At 38.9% G+C, this 16,848-nt stretch overlaps 1 protein-coding gene across 1 annotated transcript; it reads right to left on the bottom strand.

The window, feature by feature from the left end:
* Positions 1-947: 947 nt before the first annotated feature.
* On the bottom strand, positions 948-7,090 carry FAM237A (family with sequence similarity 237 member A). Its single transcript, XM_033230552.1, has 3 exons — positions 7,017-7,090; positions 4,965-5,386; positions 948-1,142 (listed from the first exon to the last, which is right to left on the bottom strand). Exons 2-3 carry the CDS (start codon positions 5,374-5,376, stop codon positions 1,009-1,011), a joined length of 546 nt encoding a protein of 181 aa, XP_033086443.1. The 5' UTR covers positions 5,377-5,386; positions 7,017-7,090; the 3' UTR covers positions 948-1,008.
* Between the last annotated feature and the right edge of the window lie 9,758 nt (positions 7,091-16,848).

The raw sequence follows: 16,848 nt of genomic DNA on the forward strand, positions 1-16,848 counted from the left end.
CTGAGGCTTCCTTTGGGCCTGAAAAAAGCAAGGGAACTGCTAACGTATCTGAAATTCAAACTGGCTGTCAATCCTATATATTGGTTATAATAGAATGATTGGAGAGTTGGGAATAATTAGAGATAAAAATAGCATTGTGTCTTGAACTCACATACATTTGCTCATTGGACTTCTCTGCTATAAACCTTGTTCAGGCCTGGTCACTTTTTCAGGGAAATAATTATCTATGGGTTCTTCTCTTATAATGCTGTTCCTTTTATTTTGCTTTTCAATGCAAAGTGTAAACACTTATAGAGTTATAATATTTAATCAAATAACAAATGTGCTTATTGGGAAATAGTTTGTACCTGTTTACATTTAAACATTATTTTATTAGAGTTTGGATGTCATTTGTGGTAACATTAAATATTGAAATAAAGAGACTCCAATAACATTACCTGGGGTCCAGAGATTTTATTAATTTTGTTTTCATTAGAAGAATGCTTTATTTGCCAGTTTTTGTTTTGCTTTGCTTTTTGCTTCATTCAGTATTCAAAAATATGCTTTCAAACAAGATTCAGGTATCATAGATTGTCAGTAGCTAGTAATTAATAAATATCGTCCCTTATGTGCCTATGCATAAGCAATCCAGTGGTTAAAGTCTTGGGAGCCATGCAGTGTATTCAAGTTAAATGTATGGCACACTAGTTTATTAACATGTCAAGCATCCCAAACTGAACTATTAAATGGATACAAAGAATCCCCAAGTCATCTCTGGAAGTCATTTAACTCCTTTAGACTGTGGGATAGACTGGCAGTAATGTCACCATTTGAAGAAACATGCTAGCAGCCTAAAATAAATAAATAAATAATAGAAAGCAGCTTTAAATAAGGACACTGAGAGAATGTGGGTTCATATTTATCTCTGGGCATTCCCACCATTTAAAATAAATAAATAATCAATAGTTAAGAAAAATGTTATATATTTGTATATTTAATTCCAAGGCGTGAATTAGCTCCGAGTTCAATTTATTCTCTCTTTATTTCCAGGTTCACTTTTCCAATAGCACTAGACCCACTTCTACGCACATGCATGCTTATCAAATCTTCAATCAACTCTTTCTTCTTTAGTAAGGAGGTCCTTAGTTGCTGAGAATATGTACCTGAAAGTAGAAAAGTGGAACTTCATAAGATCACCAAATTAGTTTCAGGTTAATTAAATATCAATACATTATTTTTAAAAGGCAGGTTTGATATTTCTGCCACTCCAATATAAAAATTCTCTATAAACTGATTTCAGAGGAATATATGTCAATGTGTGTTTGTGCAAAGTCTTGTGTCCTATGCAGTTTAGGTATATAATCTAAAACAAATACATTATAATAAATACTTTTTTGTCGATTAATAGGCATTAAAATATTTGCCTGATTTTAAAAAAGTGAAGTCATCATATATTTTTAAATATAAATATGAAGAAAAAAATATAAACCACCCATAATATAACCTCTTAGAGATAACCATAGTTTTGTGTATGCACACTTTATACTATAACTTATTTAACCACTATCTTGGGACATTTAGATTACTTCCAGGTTTCCTGTTACTATAAATAATATTGCAATGAATAGCCTTGGATTGCATCATTGGCTGCAGCTCTAAATGTTTCTTAACAGTAGATTTCTAGGTGGGTAATTGCTGAGTATGTGGCTTAGAAAATTTCTTGGAGTGGGTGAAGTAGAAAATCAAGCATTTGAGAGTCTATTTACATTTCTGAACAATTGTTTTCTCTTGTAGTTAGTGTTTAAAATATAAGCATTATGAGCATTTGCCATCTAGTGAGACACCAGCTGCAAACACCATCAGATTACAAATCTAAATTTTAATTTTCGGATCACAGAGGAAAACAAAGACTCACTATTTTTCTAGAACATACAAACTGCCAGGCTCAGGAAAGTGGGCTTTTTGTCCCTCCCAGTGGCATAGCAAGGTTTCTTGAAGGAGGAGCCACCATTTTTGATACAAAATTTCTTCATTTGCATTGAAGCCTTTACTAACCCACGAGTTACTCTCAATTCTGTTATGTTCTATATAGGAGTCATCAGTATGCTCCTTCCCTAACTCTCTCTCTCTCACGCTTTCTCTCTTTCTCCCATGACATAACCCATCAAAATTTAGTGGTTAACTAGTTAACTCTGGGTACATCCTCTTCATACCTTCTCTTGGATACCTCAACCTTCAGCTATTAGCCCATGTCTTTCTAGACTAAATAACAATGATCTTTAGAGGCTTTTCTCATAATGACATCTCTAGCCCTTTTATTTCTGAACCTCGTCTGTTCCTGCTCATCATTGTTACAAACAGCCATGGTGTTCAGGTCATCATACAGCTCCGTCAACTGTCCTTGGGGTAAAGCTCTTCCAGGTTCTTCTCACAGTTAAATAAGTGCCTTTCATATGTTTCTTTTTTATATAATCACAGTTCATTGGAACAGAAAAGATGGGACTTTGTGTGTCATCTACTTTCTATACACTTCTTTTTCAATTGAAAGAACTGAGGGCTAAATTAGTTAACTTGCTCATGGTTACACAGTTATTTGATATTTTTTGTTTTCATATTGTTGACTCAGTATTAACAAATATGATATATTAACATGCAAAATTATATAGGAGTTTTATGTTTTTAACAAAGTGTGATTCATAGTAAGTTTTATCAAGTGCATTTAAACTATTTGATTTGAAGACATCAAAATAACAAGAACCTTTTTGCATATTACGTAGACACTTATTTTAGTTCTTCTTGTCTTCTGCCCTGATGATGTGATTTCCTTGAGAACTACAGAGACAAGCACTGCTTCACCTTCTCTCCTGTCCCAACCTAACAACATATTATCCCCCAGGGACAAAAGAAAAACATACTGGAGGATCCATGCAGGTACATTCAGAGCCCAGTTGAACCACTAGAGATTTAAGCAAGCCTCTTGAGATGAAATCTCAATGTTCCTGTAACTATTTAACTTTTGGACGTGGTATTTCCTTGACCCAAGGCCCTCTTTGACTGTGATTATACAAACCAAATGGAAAGTCTTGTTTCTTGGTCTGCAAACAATTGTTTGTGTCAAACATTAAAATAACCTCAATAAAGTGAAACGCTCACTCCTGCTATTTGGCTACTTGCATACCAACTCCCTAAAGTTTGCAGACCAGCTGAATCACTAACAACTCTGTAGCAAGACGAAGTAAGTGGCTTCCAAATCTGAAGTTGTCTTGGAGAAAAGCTTTATAAAATAAATGTGTGTGTGTGTATGTATGTGTGTGTGTGTGTATATATATATATATATATATATAAATATTTTGGAGAAAAGCTTTATAAAATAAGTGTGTATATATATACGCTTATTTTTTTGTGTATATATATATGTATATATATACATACACACATATATATGTAACATTTTCATGTTCAGCCAAATACCAATAATATTTTCATTTATTTAGTAGACATTTCTTTGAGTTATTCAAAGTGAGTGCAAGATAGAAAAAATATTGCTGGTGATTTGAGTAAGACAGCTAAATATGATTTTTAAAATATGGAAGAAAAGGCCCTACAGATCATCCTCAGCAGTACAGAATTTAAAAATATATGGTCCCTACTGGTGCTGATGCCTGGGCAGCCTCTGTTCAAAATATTTTTAAAATATGGGTGATCAACATTTAAAAATATTCATTTGGTATTTCTACTTTAGTAGCAAGGCTGCTGAAATAATATTTCCTCTAAAAATGAAATTGGTTTGAGTTACAATAACACCAAAATAATAAACTTATCTGTCAATAATAGCCATGAGTTATCTGGGTCTTTTAGATCAGCAAATCACGAGGATTTTTAATTACTAAGGTTAAAACAAACTAGATATATACAAGTTCTAAAATACCTTGGGAAATGGTAGCACTAGAACTACCATTGTTAATTGCTATTTTAATACGGAGATTACAGGAATATGTAACAGTTCTAACACTAAAATGTACAAATGTAAAAATTAGTTTTGCCCCTGTTTTCTAGTTGTTTATATAATTCTAAAGAGTTATTGCCACTCAAACAGCCCTTGATACCAGGTTTCAATGCTCATTTCAATGATGTCATTGAAATGACATCAACCAAGCTGATGTCATTCAACCAATTGGTTGAAATGACATCAAAAAAGGATAAAAATAATATGTATAGGGTTCAGGTATCTCTCTGCTTACTCAAAGAGGCTTACTCAACCTCATTCTAATTCTATAAGGGACTTTTTTTCTGTGCCCTCAGATGAGACTATTTTGAATATAGTATTTACTTCAATGAAAAACTCTAAATTTGTAGCCAGTTCCAACTTACTAAAAATTAATTACTCAGATTGCTGCAAGTTAGTTACTTATTTGAGAGTCATTCAAAAAGCAACATGAAGTGAATCTATGTGCCAGCTGACTTTTTTACTCTTTATTTCTTCAACCGAATGCCTCTCAAAGAGCCTCTCTATTTACATGAAAGCAATGTTTATTTTCAGTTTAACAAGGGCAAGAGTTTATGTGCTACAAATGTTTCCTAAGCTTATATTCAAGTCTTCTCAATTCCACGGCAAGTAAACACCAGGTTATGACTGCCAGTGTTCAGGCTAATAGTAAAAAATAATGTTGATCTTGGGGGATCTGTTTATACTTTTTTGTTGTATTTTGGGAATCGTGCTTTTTGCCTTTTCTTTCTGACTCTTCCTTGCTGCTGTTCACAGGAAGTATGAGGAGAAGGACAATATGTTGATATAAGCAGCTACCATGCAGTACAAAAAGAAGTACTATCTATCTTCCTATCATTTGTGTGCTCTTGGGGTTCACCTCTTGAGAGGAATATATATGACATTGGATTCTCCTAATGCCATTTCCCTCTTCCTCACAATTCAGCACATTCATACTTGATTGACCCTTTCAAAAGACATGGGAGCTGGGGTTGACCACCTTGTTTACTCCTTGTGTGCTGTGGCTGTGCTGCTGAGATTTTCTCTTCCTCTCCAGCCAATTGCCTCCTTCCTAAGCCGTGGTTCCTAGAGAGCACACAGTCCACATAGATGTCCCAGAAGAGTTGAGCCAGATCCCAAAACAGTGCTCCATGCTTCAAGTTCTCAGATGACTTCAGGTAGATCATAAAATCCCAGAAGCCCGAAACAGTGTTGGAAATGCGAGGCTTCCGCATTTCCAGGAGAAGCACTGAGGAGGATTCCCAGCACTGAGGATCAGCTTGGTTAAGAGCCAGCAGGTCTGTCTGGCTATGGCAGAAGAAAGGAGATACACAGCACATTCCCACAATGAGCAGGGAGCAGGTGAAGCTCAAGGGGTGGTGGATCCCTCCTCTGTTGCCAGGATCAGCCATGGCCCTAAAACTGCACAGGATGGAAATATTTCATATCAGTCCCCGCTTGTGCTCCACTTGGTAAAGAAAATAAGTATGCCCTTAAGAACCTTAATTCCAGCAAAGGAAACACATCATTGTCGCAAAGTAGGGAAATCTTAGCCAGGCTCCCATATCACAAGCTCCATTCTATCTAAAATGACTCAGTCCAGGCCAGGGAGTGAGCATAAATCCAAGATAGGCCAAGAAATATTCACTCTAAGATGTGTTCCTTTACAAGATGAATAAATTAATCTGCTAATCTGTTTTTCCCTGGTACAGAAGAATGTAATCTAAAAGAATACTAAGTGAACATTTAAAATTTTGCTGCATGGCTTTAACTATTCCATAATATCTTAGTGAAGCCTGGCTTTCCTAATCTAGGACTTATATGTAATTAAGAATTTAAATATATTTAATCTTTAGATGCATTCCTGTTCACAGTGACTTTTAATATTTTAAAAAATACATTAGAATTGTCAAATGCTACAGTGAAATTAACACAAGACAATGTGCTAAAAGTATGGATGAATATATGTGGAAACAAAGAGACATACGTTCAACCAATTAGAGTAGAATCAATAAGCATTTTACGAATACCTAAAATGTTCTGCAATTCTGATATAACCTTCATAAAGATAATGTTTTATAATTTCTCTATCATTGCTATGAATCTCAAGGATTTTTTTTTAATGTGACTCTCATTCAACTTTTCTGACTTCCAATGTCTGTTGCCATAAAATTGAGGCGTCCACAGACCACTTTGAAATTGTTCTTTTGCTACCACTTCAGACAAGTGCAATGATAAATAATGCTCTTAAAATAATAATAATAATAATCTAAAAGTTCACGTTTTGCCAGAAAAAGTGTATCCATTCCCTCACAGACTATACAAAATGTAAATCACGTTTAAACAGCTCTAACATAAAGAAAAAATAAGAAGGGCACATGCTGCTTACTTTCAGGTTTGTATTATATTTCCAAACCTTTTAGACGTTGGTATCATGAAAGCAAGCAAAATACAGCTTATGGGAATATCTTATATTGGAACATTTAATGATAACACTATAAGATGGATAGTCTGTCTCTTCTGAACAGCAGTAGGACATGTTTAGGTACTGTTCAATAAATATTTCAGAAAGTGTCTTTGAACATGCATGTTCCTATATTGAAGAAGCATGTTAGAGATACAAGAGTATTCAAAAACTATTTCCTCTATCTTTCACATCATATATGCGTTATCTCTACTTGAAATCATATTTGTTGTGTCCCTTTCCAAACTAAACTATCGAGGTACCTTGAAGGGTGGTTTTCCTAAAAGACAAGTCTAAGCTTTCCGAGGGCAGAACTCTGTCCAAGGTACTGAAGTTGGCGTTATCCGGGACTCCCTGTCTGCTGGCGCCACGGCGCTCAAATTGGCTCCTTTAGGTCCCCTTCTAAATTTTAGGAGAGGCTTCCCAGACCCTGGAAAGATGTTTCTCTGAGTTCCTTGAACCTGGAGTCCTCCGTGCACCCCGCTACGAGCCCCGCGCTGAGTCTCGGCCCTGCACTTGATTCCACAGCCTCACCCTCCGCAGAGCGGAGCTGCCAGGGACCCGCTCTGTCCTTTGGGCCCCACTCACCTCCTGACTCGGCGGCTCTACTCCCAGATGGCACAAGGGCTTCCCTCCGCACTCACCCGCCTGGCCCCTTTCGGGTTTCCTCGAACGCGTGGAGAGAGTTCCCTCGAGCGCGCGGAGAGGAAACGCTCAGGCTGCTCCCGAGCGAGTGGCTGTCCCCAGCTTCCGCGTCCTGGAGGCTACCGTGCCTCTACTTAAGCAGTGGGAGTGCTCGGCGCCTCTCCAAGTCTACGTCAAAGCTCCTGGAAACTGCCGCCACCTCTCGCCTCCAAGTCCATCTCCCGCACCCTCCTCTTCTCTCCCTCCCCAGAGAATTTCGGTTCAGGAAAGCAGCAGGCTTGGCCACACACTCTCTCGTCGGCCCTGACCCGCACCCACTCTGCACCTGGCGGAGTTGAGCCTCGGTGCGGCTGGGCTTCCCGCTCCCACCTCGGGGGGGCGTGCCGCTGCGGCGGGAACTGCAAAGTTAGGGCTCAGCTCCGCGCGGGTCCGGGGAACAGAGGGGTTCCCGCTCACCGCATGGGCCTCGTCTCAAAATAAAGGGGTGTGAGGGAAGACTGTGGACTCTCGGGGTCGGAGGAGGGACGTGAGCACCCTCTCGACACTCAGCAAGGGCTCAGAGGAAATAAGGCGCCTTCTCGAGATATTCCGGGCGTGAATTTCTCCTACCTGCCTGTGGCCCTGGGCTGAAAGGAGAAAAACATCCCTGAGGGCAGAGATGAGGATAGGGACTTGGCGCTGCTGGAAGCTCCCCCTGACTGGGGCCAGGACACCCGGCTGTTTGCAGACCCTGGCCTGGGTCACTCAGGAGACTGGGTTGCTGCTGGCATCGCTTTGGTCAGCCCCTCAACCCCTCAACAACCACGCTCCAGATTTCACAGCAGAGTCCCGATTCCTAAGAAAAAAGGCGCCTGGGATTCCCTTTGATTCTCACCTCACAGCTAGTTACTATCTTAGTCCCAGATTAGAGCCCCGTCACTGCTCCAGTGTTCCTCTGAACGTAAGTGCCCACCTTAACTGAAACACACCCAGTCAAGGGGCCTGAGGCCAAAGTCTTCCGTTTGCAAGTGTTTCCAGGTTTTGTCCCTCCCCTGAAAATTCCTTCAGCCCCTGAAAACCACTTGTAGTCTCCATTAACTGAAGGCTTTTGTGCCAGCTCAATAGTATCCATGGTTACCTTCGGAGGGGCACAAGGCTTTATAGTAAGATTTGCTGAAGCCACAGAGAACCAGCCCCCTCCCCAAGGTACCATTAAATAGGAGGTCTGAAGAGGAGTTCTGGGGGGCTCTGAGCTATTCCTCCTGCTCGGAAATGATAGAGTGTACTTCAGTTTCTCCACGTGTGAGCTGGCTATCTAATGCCTGCTTCTATTCACCCTATAGGGCTGTGGAATAAGACCAGGGTGAAGTCTTGGACTTGCTTCCTGAATTTCGAGGAGCTCATGCCTTTGGAGAAAACATACTTCAGGACATCATCCAGGAGAAGTTCCCCAATCTAACGAGACAGGGCAACATTTAAATTCAGGAAATCCGGACAACCCCAGTAAGACACTCCATGACAAGATCAACCCCAAGACACATAATCATCAGATTGACAGAGAAAGCATTTGGAAGTGACTCATGAACCTCTGGAAAAAGGAATTGTACCGGTATCCTAAAGCCAAAGGGTTGGGGGTGCAATTTCAGGGGTAGAAGACAGTACAAGCAAAGGCAGGGAGGAAGTGCTCACCGCAGTTCATGCTTCTAGGGAGCGAAGTCAAAGAAAGGACTGTAGAGAGGGAAGGTCGGACAGAACAGAGGTAAAGATGTGTCCCCTGGTTTGGGACATGTCAATAGTTACATTATTGTTGAAAACATTAATATATAAATATGCAGTGCTTACTTTATTTTCAAGTGCCTATGTGTTAGGCACTATTTTACATGCTGTGTATACAGAAGGAACAAAACAAAGTCCTTGGACGCATGTAGCTTACATGCTAGTTGAGTCTGGAGTGGCAGTGAAAAAAAATTTTATTTATATTTTAATTTTAATATTTTTTTTTTTGAGACAGAGTCTTGCACTGTTGCCCGGGCTGGAGTGCAGCGGTGCCACATCGGCTCACTGCAAGCTCTGCCTCCTGGGTTCACGCCATTCTCCTGCCTCAGCCTCCTGAGTAGCTGGGACTACAGGCACCTGCCACCACGCCCGGCTAATTTTTTGTACTTTTTTCAGAGACGGGGTTTCACCGTGTTAACCAGGATGGTCTCGATCTCCTGACCTCGTGATCTGCCCGCCTCAGCCTCCCAAAGTGCTGGGATTACAGGCATGAGCCACCGCACCGTTAAAATTATATCTATACACATATATACATATACATGTATACACGTGCACACACATATATATAAAATGATTTATGGCTTCTAGGTTCTATGTTGAATGGTGAGTTTACAGCTATCTATCAAAAATAAACACACAACTAGCTAATTAAATAAACAAGTAGTGCCATGCATGAGTCAATAAAGTTTATCTGTCATTCTGAAGCCCAAGAAAAAATATACGAGTAATGTCAGATGTGATAAGAAAAACAAAGGGTCAGCCAGGCGCAGTGGTTCATGCCTGTAATCCCTGCAGTTTGGGAGGCCGAGACAGGTGGATCACCTGAGGTTGGGAGTTCAAGACCAACCTGGCCAACAAGGTAAAACCCCGTCTCTACTAAAAAAAATAAAATAAAATACAAATACATATACAAAAATTAGCTTAGTGTGGTGGCACGCACTTGTAGTCCCAGCAACTCAGGAGGCTAAGGCACGAGAATCACTTGAATCCAGTAGGCGGAGATTGCAGTGAGCCCAAATCATGCCACTGCACTCCAGCCTGGATTACAAAGCGAGTCTCTGTGGAAAAAAAAGGGGGGGGTCATCAACAAGAAGTAAAGCAGGGAAAAGGATGATGGAGAAGATCTATTTTATATAGAATACTAAGAGAAGCCCTTCCTGATAAGAAGATATTTGAGCAAAGACCCCAAAAAAGTGAGAGCGTGAGTCATGCATAGTAAAAGAATGCTTCAGGCTGGGGTTGAGGAAAACAAGTCTAATGGCTTTGGAACAAGTGTGGTGTGAGAAGGATGCTTTTGAAACATAGTTGTAGGACTTGAAGTCAGAGAAGTGACCAAAAATCCATGTTGGTTGCTCAGTAGAGAACAGACCAGAGGGGAGCAAGGGATGAGGCAGGGAGCTCATATAGGAGCTTGTAATCAAGGTGGGTAAGATGGTGGAATAGATAAGGGTGGCAGCAGTGGAGAGGGTGAAAGTGGTCAGATTCTGAATATATTTTGATGGTAGAAGGGACAAGACTTGTTGATGAACTGGATGTAAGGTCCAACAGAGAGAGAGAAGTTGAAGATAACACCAAGTTTTGGGGACTAAGTAATTGGAAATTTGAATTTCCATCAGCTGGAGAGAAATGGTTTGAGGAATAGGTTCAGGAAAGGGAAATAAGATTCTGGTTTTACACATGTTGAGTGTGAGATGACTGACATCCAAATGGAAATTCCGAGTAGGTAGGGAAGAAGGGGGAACTTAAATATTTGGGATACAGTGCTCAGGAAAGAGGTCCAGATTTGGGATTTCGTCAACATGTAGGCAATATTTTGAACCATCAGAGAAAAGTGTAGAAAGTGGCTACAACAGTAGCCTTGGGATAGAACCTGGAAAATGTCAGTATTGGGGTGATTAAGAAAGTGATAGGAGGAATCAGGAGAGTGTGCTGCCTTGGAAGCCAGTAAGGTAGAGCTTTTCACATAAAGAATAAATCAACCATATCACACAAACTCAGCAAAGGGGGTCAATTAAATGAAGACAAAAAATTCCATTGGATCTAAAAAATAGCAGGTCACTGAGAAACTTGTTAAGGGCAATTTCAACTAAATGTTAAGGGAGGAGAAGTTGTGGTGGGCTGAAGCAGATATGGAAGGTGAGAAAATGAAGACAGTGCCTGTGGAGCACTCTCCATGAAGTTCAAATAAGAGGGAGAAAGCCTGTAGTGGAAGGTTAGGAGTTGGGCCTGGGCCATGTTTACAGGCTGAGGGAGAGAAACTCATAGAGAGAGAGGGGTTGCAGATTAGGAGAGAAGGATGACTAGTAACCTCAGAGGAAACAATAAGCAACAGGGGTAAGAGGATAAGGAGGAGCCAGCCTATAACACAAGGGCAGAAGACTTGCCCTCGAAAACAGAGGGAGAAAGGGAGGCTCTCTGTTGATGTGGATATGTCTGCAGGTAGTATGGTGGGTAGGGAGGCAGAAGTTAAGAGACAAGTGATCAATGGTCTCATTTTCTCAATGAAGATGCATAGTGATCCACAAAAAAAGTGAATGAGGGTAGGTGTTAAGTAAGAAACTTAAAAAGAGCAGAAAAGCTGTGAATAATCCTTGAAGGAAAGAAGAGAAGAGAGAGGAAAGAGGAGATAGACTGAAGAACAGTACTCAAATCCCAGGTAAAGTTTGCATCAATTTGTCATAAATCATTTTGCATGCTTGTATGGCTTTTATGAGGTAAAATAACAAAATAGTGATAGACTATCACTATGAGGTAAAATAACAAAATAGTGATAGACTATCATGCCACGGATCCCTCACTTGTTATATGTCATTGATTCTTAGATGCAATTTTTTGCACATTTAACACCACTGAAATCAGGATGTATCTGTCAACTGATGGCACCTTGTAGCTAGAATTGCAGCATTTTCTTTTAGTTTTTTTAAAAAATAATTAAATGTCTATAATTTGATACACTCAAGTGCTTTTGATTTGATATAATGCTTTGGGCACATTAGTTAATCGTTGTGAAACAGATTTCTTGCCTGTAAAATGGGCAGAAATGTCCCTCATGGTTAGTAAGGATAAAATAAGATCATATACAGAAAACACTTAGAATGGTGCTAAATGTAGCCAGACTAGACAAATATTAGTTATTTTTTTTCCTTCTACAATGCTTATCTGACTGAATGTAGGAGAAAAGAATGGTCATTATGCCACTGATGAAAGGAATCAAGGGTGTAAGTAGGTTAGAAAAAGGAGCAACTGCAGGCAGAGACATGAAAGACTGGGAGGAAAGTGGGGGAACTGGAAGTCTTACTGAAGGCAGAGAAAACAGGTGTAAGTGGAGTAAGGAGAGGGCATACTGAAAGGCAGGAGAGGGAGATTCATGATTCAGATTTCAGAGGTGGAGATTTTCCCATCTTTGTGCTGTGAATCCTAAGCACAACCACTGAAATAAGTGGCTAAGATGAAGTGATAAAGTCCACTGTAATTGAGCTCCACCTTTCTTGTAAGTCTGAAAATAATGAATTGAAATGGTCATCCTGTTTCATAGAAGCTGAAGGTGTGTGACATCACCATCCTAATCAGATGGCCTAGAGCAGCTCTTGACAATGGAAATAAAAATTATTTTAAAAGATAATTTTTTATGTCTAGCTGGTATCTGCTCATATGCTTTTTTTTCTTTTCAATATAATAGTGATGTGTTGCATAAGGATGATGTTTCAGTCAACAATGAACTGCATATAAGATGGTGTTCCCATGAAATTATAATCTACATTTTTTACTGTACCTTTTCTGTGTTTAGATGCACAAATACTTACCACTGTGTTACAACCGCCTACAGTATTCAGTGCAGTAACACGGTGTACAAGTCTGTAGCCTAAGAGCAATAGGCTATACTCTATAGCCTAAGTGTGTTGTAGACTATGCGATCTAGATTTGTATAAGTACACTCCGTGACATTCGCACAACAACGAAATCGCCTTACGATACTTTTCTCAGAAAGTATCCCCAACATTAAGTAATGCATGACAGTAATTACTTGGGACAGGAAGTTTTGACCTTCAGTATACTTTTGTACTGCCACCCTGGAATATAATGTCCTGATTAAACATTTCTCATAAATGTAAGTTACCAACTTGCACTTGTCAATTAACTAATCATCTTATTGAATTTTTAAATTTAGAATAAGAACCTAACCACTACATACTCTGTTGTAATATCTATTTATATTTATTGGTTATTGGGGCAACTTGGCAAGATTCTTGGGAAGGGGAATGTATGTGGGTTTTTTTGTTTGTTTGTTTTTGGCTTTTTTTTTTTTTTTTTTTTGAGACAGAGTTTTGCTCTTGTTGCCCAGGTTGGACTTCAATGGCACCATCTCGGCTCACTGCAACCTCCGCCTCCCAGGTTCAAGCGATTCTCTGCCTCAGCCTCCCGAGTAGCTGGGATTACAGGCACTTGCCACCATGCCTGGCTAATAGATATATATATTTTTTGTATTTTTAGTAGAGATGGGGTTTCACCGTCTTCACCAGGCTGGTCTTTAACTCCTGACCTCGTGATCCACCTGCCTTGGCCTCCCAAAGTGCTGGGATTACAGGCCTGAGACACCACATCCAGCCATTTTTTAATCCGGATCCCCACTCTCAACTTGATAATTGCGAGAGGAACGTGGCATTCCAATTCCTGCATTTAGATAAAAAGAAAGCCACCACCAAGTCATTTAATTGAAACACTCTATATTCTGTGGAACACATAAGGATGCTTAGTTTGATGTCTTATCTTTGTGGTTTCATTTTCACAGATTAGACTCTCTAGCAAAGGTTAACATTTGGATGGCACCTACATTTTACAAAACGTTATTTTCATATTCGTGGTCTCAGGTGATGTCGAAGAAAACACCATTTTTTTCCTTCCTGTTTCCCATTACGGGATTTTCATTGGGTCACTTAGTTGATTAAGAGTGATGGTTCTTTTTCTAAAACTTAGCTTGATTCACTGTCATTTATCTGTCCTAAATAATGTGCATTGTCTGTCACTCTCTATTAACTTTAGCATATAGTCTATCCTTATTCCTCTACTTGTCCCCAATATCAACTAGGAAGGAGCACAGGGCAGTCTCAACTGTAGAGAAAATAATTTTAACAATTTTCATCTGAACTCAGTTCATCACAACATCATCCTGACTTGTTAAAAAATATTCAGAAAACCAATGGTCATTTTAAAATTACATGATGCTAAATTACTGGTTTGACTGGCATTTGTCACCCAAAGAGTTGCTTCAGCTTTGTGCAGTTGCAACCTAGGGCTTAGGATGACTAGGTGAAAAGTAAATTGCAATTAGCTGAAGGTGCCCCATGGGTAGATTTTCTGATTTTTGCCACTTGAAGCAATTCTCAAAGACATTAAAAAGGACTTCTGATTAGTTTTAATGAAATTCGAGAGCAGTTATATAGATAGTTTGCATCTTCAGCGGTGCATTAATTTGCAAATGATGGGGACAACCTTTAAGAATTGGGTGCTTCTTTAACATTTAGGATCAGATAGCAAAAATAATTATTTTTCTCCATTCTTTTGTGCTTTTCCATCATTTGGAAATGGCAATAAACAAGGACAATTTCCTGGAATGCTCATTGGGGTAGGTGGATGAGTCATTCTTAAAGTGTCATCAAATTTATATGGATAAGTTGCAGTGAAGTAGTCAGATGATATCGGACATTGATTACAAAATGTGTGAAAAAGGAAAGTTACTTGGGGATACAGGAATAGTTCATTCATGTTTTTTCTTCTTGTCCAACTGAAGACACTGTAGTTGTAATAATAGATGTAGTAGTGTTTTTTCCCCCAGGGTGCTTATCAAGATACTTGCATTCTTTGACCATTCTTTCAAGCAGGTTTCAAAACCCATAGGGATTCCTTTGGCTTTGCAAGAGTTGGGTTTTTCCTTTTGCAATTATCCCAGCAGTTCAAGAGTGGCTATTACAGACATCAAATTTCAGAATTGTCCTATTTTTTGTCCTGCTGATTTCCAAAAAAAAACTGCAATATAATTAATTCGTTTTCAATTTGGTTTATATACCAAGGCAACAATGACAAAGGTCTGTGATTTTAGAATTGTAAGTTTCCTTTTCCTAAGGCTTAAATTATAATGGAGTAGGAAAAAAACCAAAACAAAAACCAACCCAAAACAAACCATAAAATTTCTACTTTAACATATAGGAAGCAGGATTCACAAAGCCTGGGGTCCAATGGCAGTCATGGACTTCTGCCAAGCTGAAAACGTCTGTGAAAAATGAGGATGTAGACCTATATGTTGAATGCATAAAACCTCTTACAGTTTGAGCAGGGCTTCCGGGATGAGGAGATTTCCTTGATTCATGTATGTCTAAGGGAGTTGGTTCTGCTGTGCACTATGTTACCATACAATTTTGTTCATACTTGCATTATTTGCTTAGTGTATTCTAATTGTTATACATGCCTATCTGTCTCACCTCACCTTCCCACTGCTACTTAAACTAAACTATGAACTCCTTCAGAGTGGGAGCCATGTTTAACCATTCTCAGTCTTAGAGCCCAAAACATGTATGATAATGTCCTATTCAATGTTGGTTGAAGTTACATATGAGAATTGCCCCTTTTTGAATCTGAGGCTGGACATGTGTCATTAATGAACTTTGGTGAATTTTCTTTCACATGTCTGGACAGTGAAGTAAAAACGTCAGTCAATTAGTTGAGGTTTTTTTCTTCATCCAGTGCCCAAAATGTTAATTACACTTTTGCTGAATGAGGATGCTGCTTTGATGTGATTAGGAACACATTTTCTAAAATGAAGTTTCTGATTGAAAGACTATCATCTGAAAAGTAGATGGCAGGTATAAAAAAAGTATAAAATCTTTTTTCTCTGAAGAAAAAAAATTCATATCCAATTATAAGATTTTAAATTTATGTCATTAGAAAATTAGAAATATTTTAAATCTAGTTTGAGATCATTTTTGTAACTTGGTGCATCAGCTAGGAATGCATTAAGCTGTAAGTAACAGAAAAACTGACTACATGTGGCTGCTGATGTTAGTTCAGGGGTCCAAGGATGTTAGCCCTACCTTTCCATAATTTTCTTGACCTTTCTTAAACCCATAGGTTGGTTGCCACAGCTCCAGATATAAAATCTATATGTCAGGCGGGAAGCAAGTGGAAGGATTGCTCCAGCCCAGCCACATCTACCCCCTTTTAAGAAAGAAAGTAAACGCATTTCATAACCCTCAACAGTGGACATAGGCTTGAAATTCATGAACTATATCTAAATCACACGGTAATTAAGAGATGCAAACAAGTTTAGGCAAAAAGACCTTCAGTGGGAGAAAGTAAAGTACTTTGTCCAAGGAGCTGAGAATGGCTTTCTTTGGAGACAGCAAGTTTAATTCAAGGTAATGTGAGCTGATGGGAAACAATGCATTGAATAAATTCAAGCTTAACCCTATATTAGGATAATTTCTTTTCTGCTTATTTTTTTATTTTCTTAGGGCTTGACTTATTCTCTTAAAAATGAAAGTTTATTATTACTCATCAAACATTATTTATTTGAGAAATAGAAGATGCTGGCAAGAATGCAATGATGGTTGCATAAACTATTTGGGACTACATGTGAAAGTCCATCATTTCTAGGACTTTAAGCAGATCATTTCATCTCTTCTATGCGTCATTGTTCTCCTCTGTAAATTGAGTGGGTCCAATTAGGTAATCTCAGAATTTTTTCTTGCTTTATCAATTTATTATTCCATGATTTGTGACACTAATCTATTAATTCAATAAATGCCTAGAAATCCTTGTGTTTATCAAATTATTAAAATTAAGAACTAGAGTGGTAAGATCACTGTAGAAAAGAGTTAAACATTGATATATCTCATGAGAATCTATTACACTCCTTGATATAAATGAGAGAGAAATACTTACACATGTACACTAAGAAATATGCACAAGAACATTCACAGAGACACTATTCCTATGGAAAATACAGGGAAGAACTCAAATGCTCCAA

This window comes from Trachypithecus francoisi, unplaced genomic scaffold (assembly GCF_009764315.1).
Source record: "Trachypithecus francoisi isolate TF-2019V2 unplaced genomic scaffold, Tfra_2.0 Lachesis_group13, whole genome shotgun sequence".
Classification (NCBI taxonomy): Eukaryota; Metazoa; Chordata; class Mammalia; order Primates; family Cercopithecidae; genus Trachypithecus; species Trachypithecus francoisi.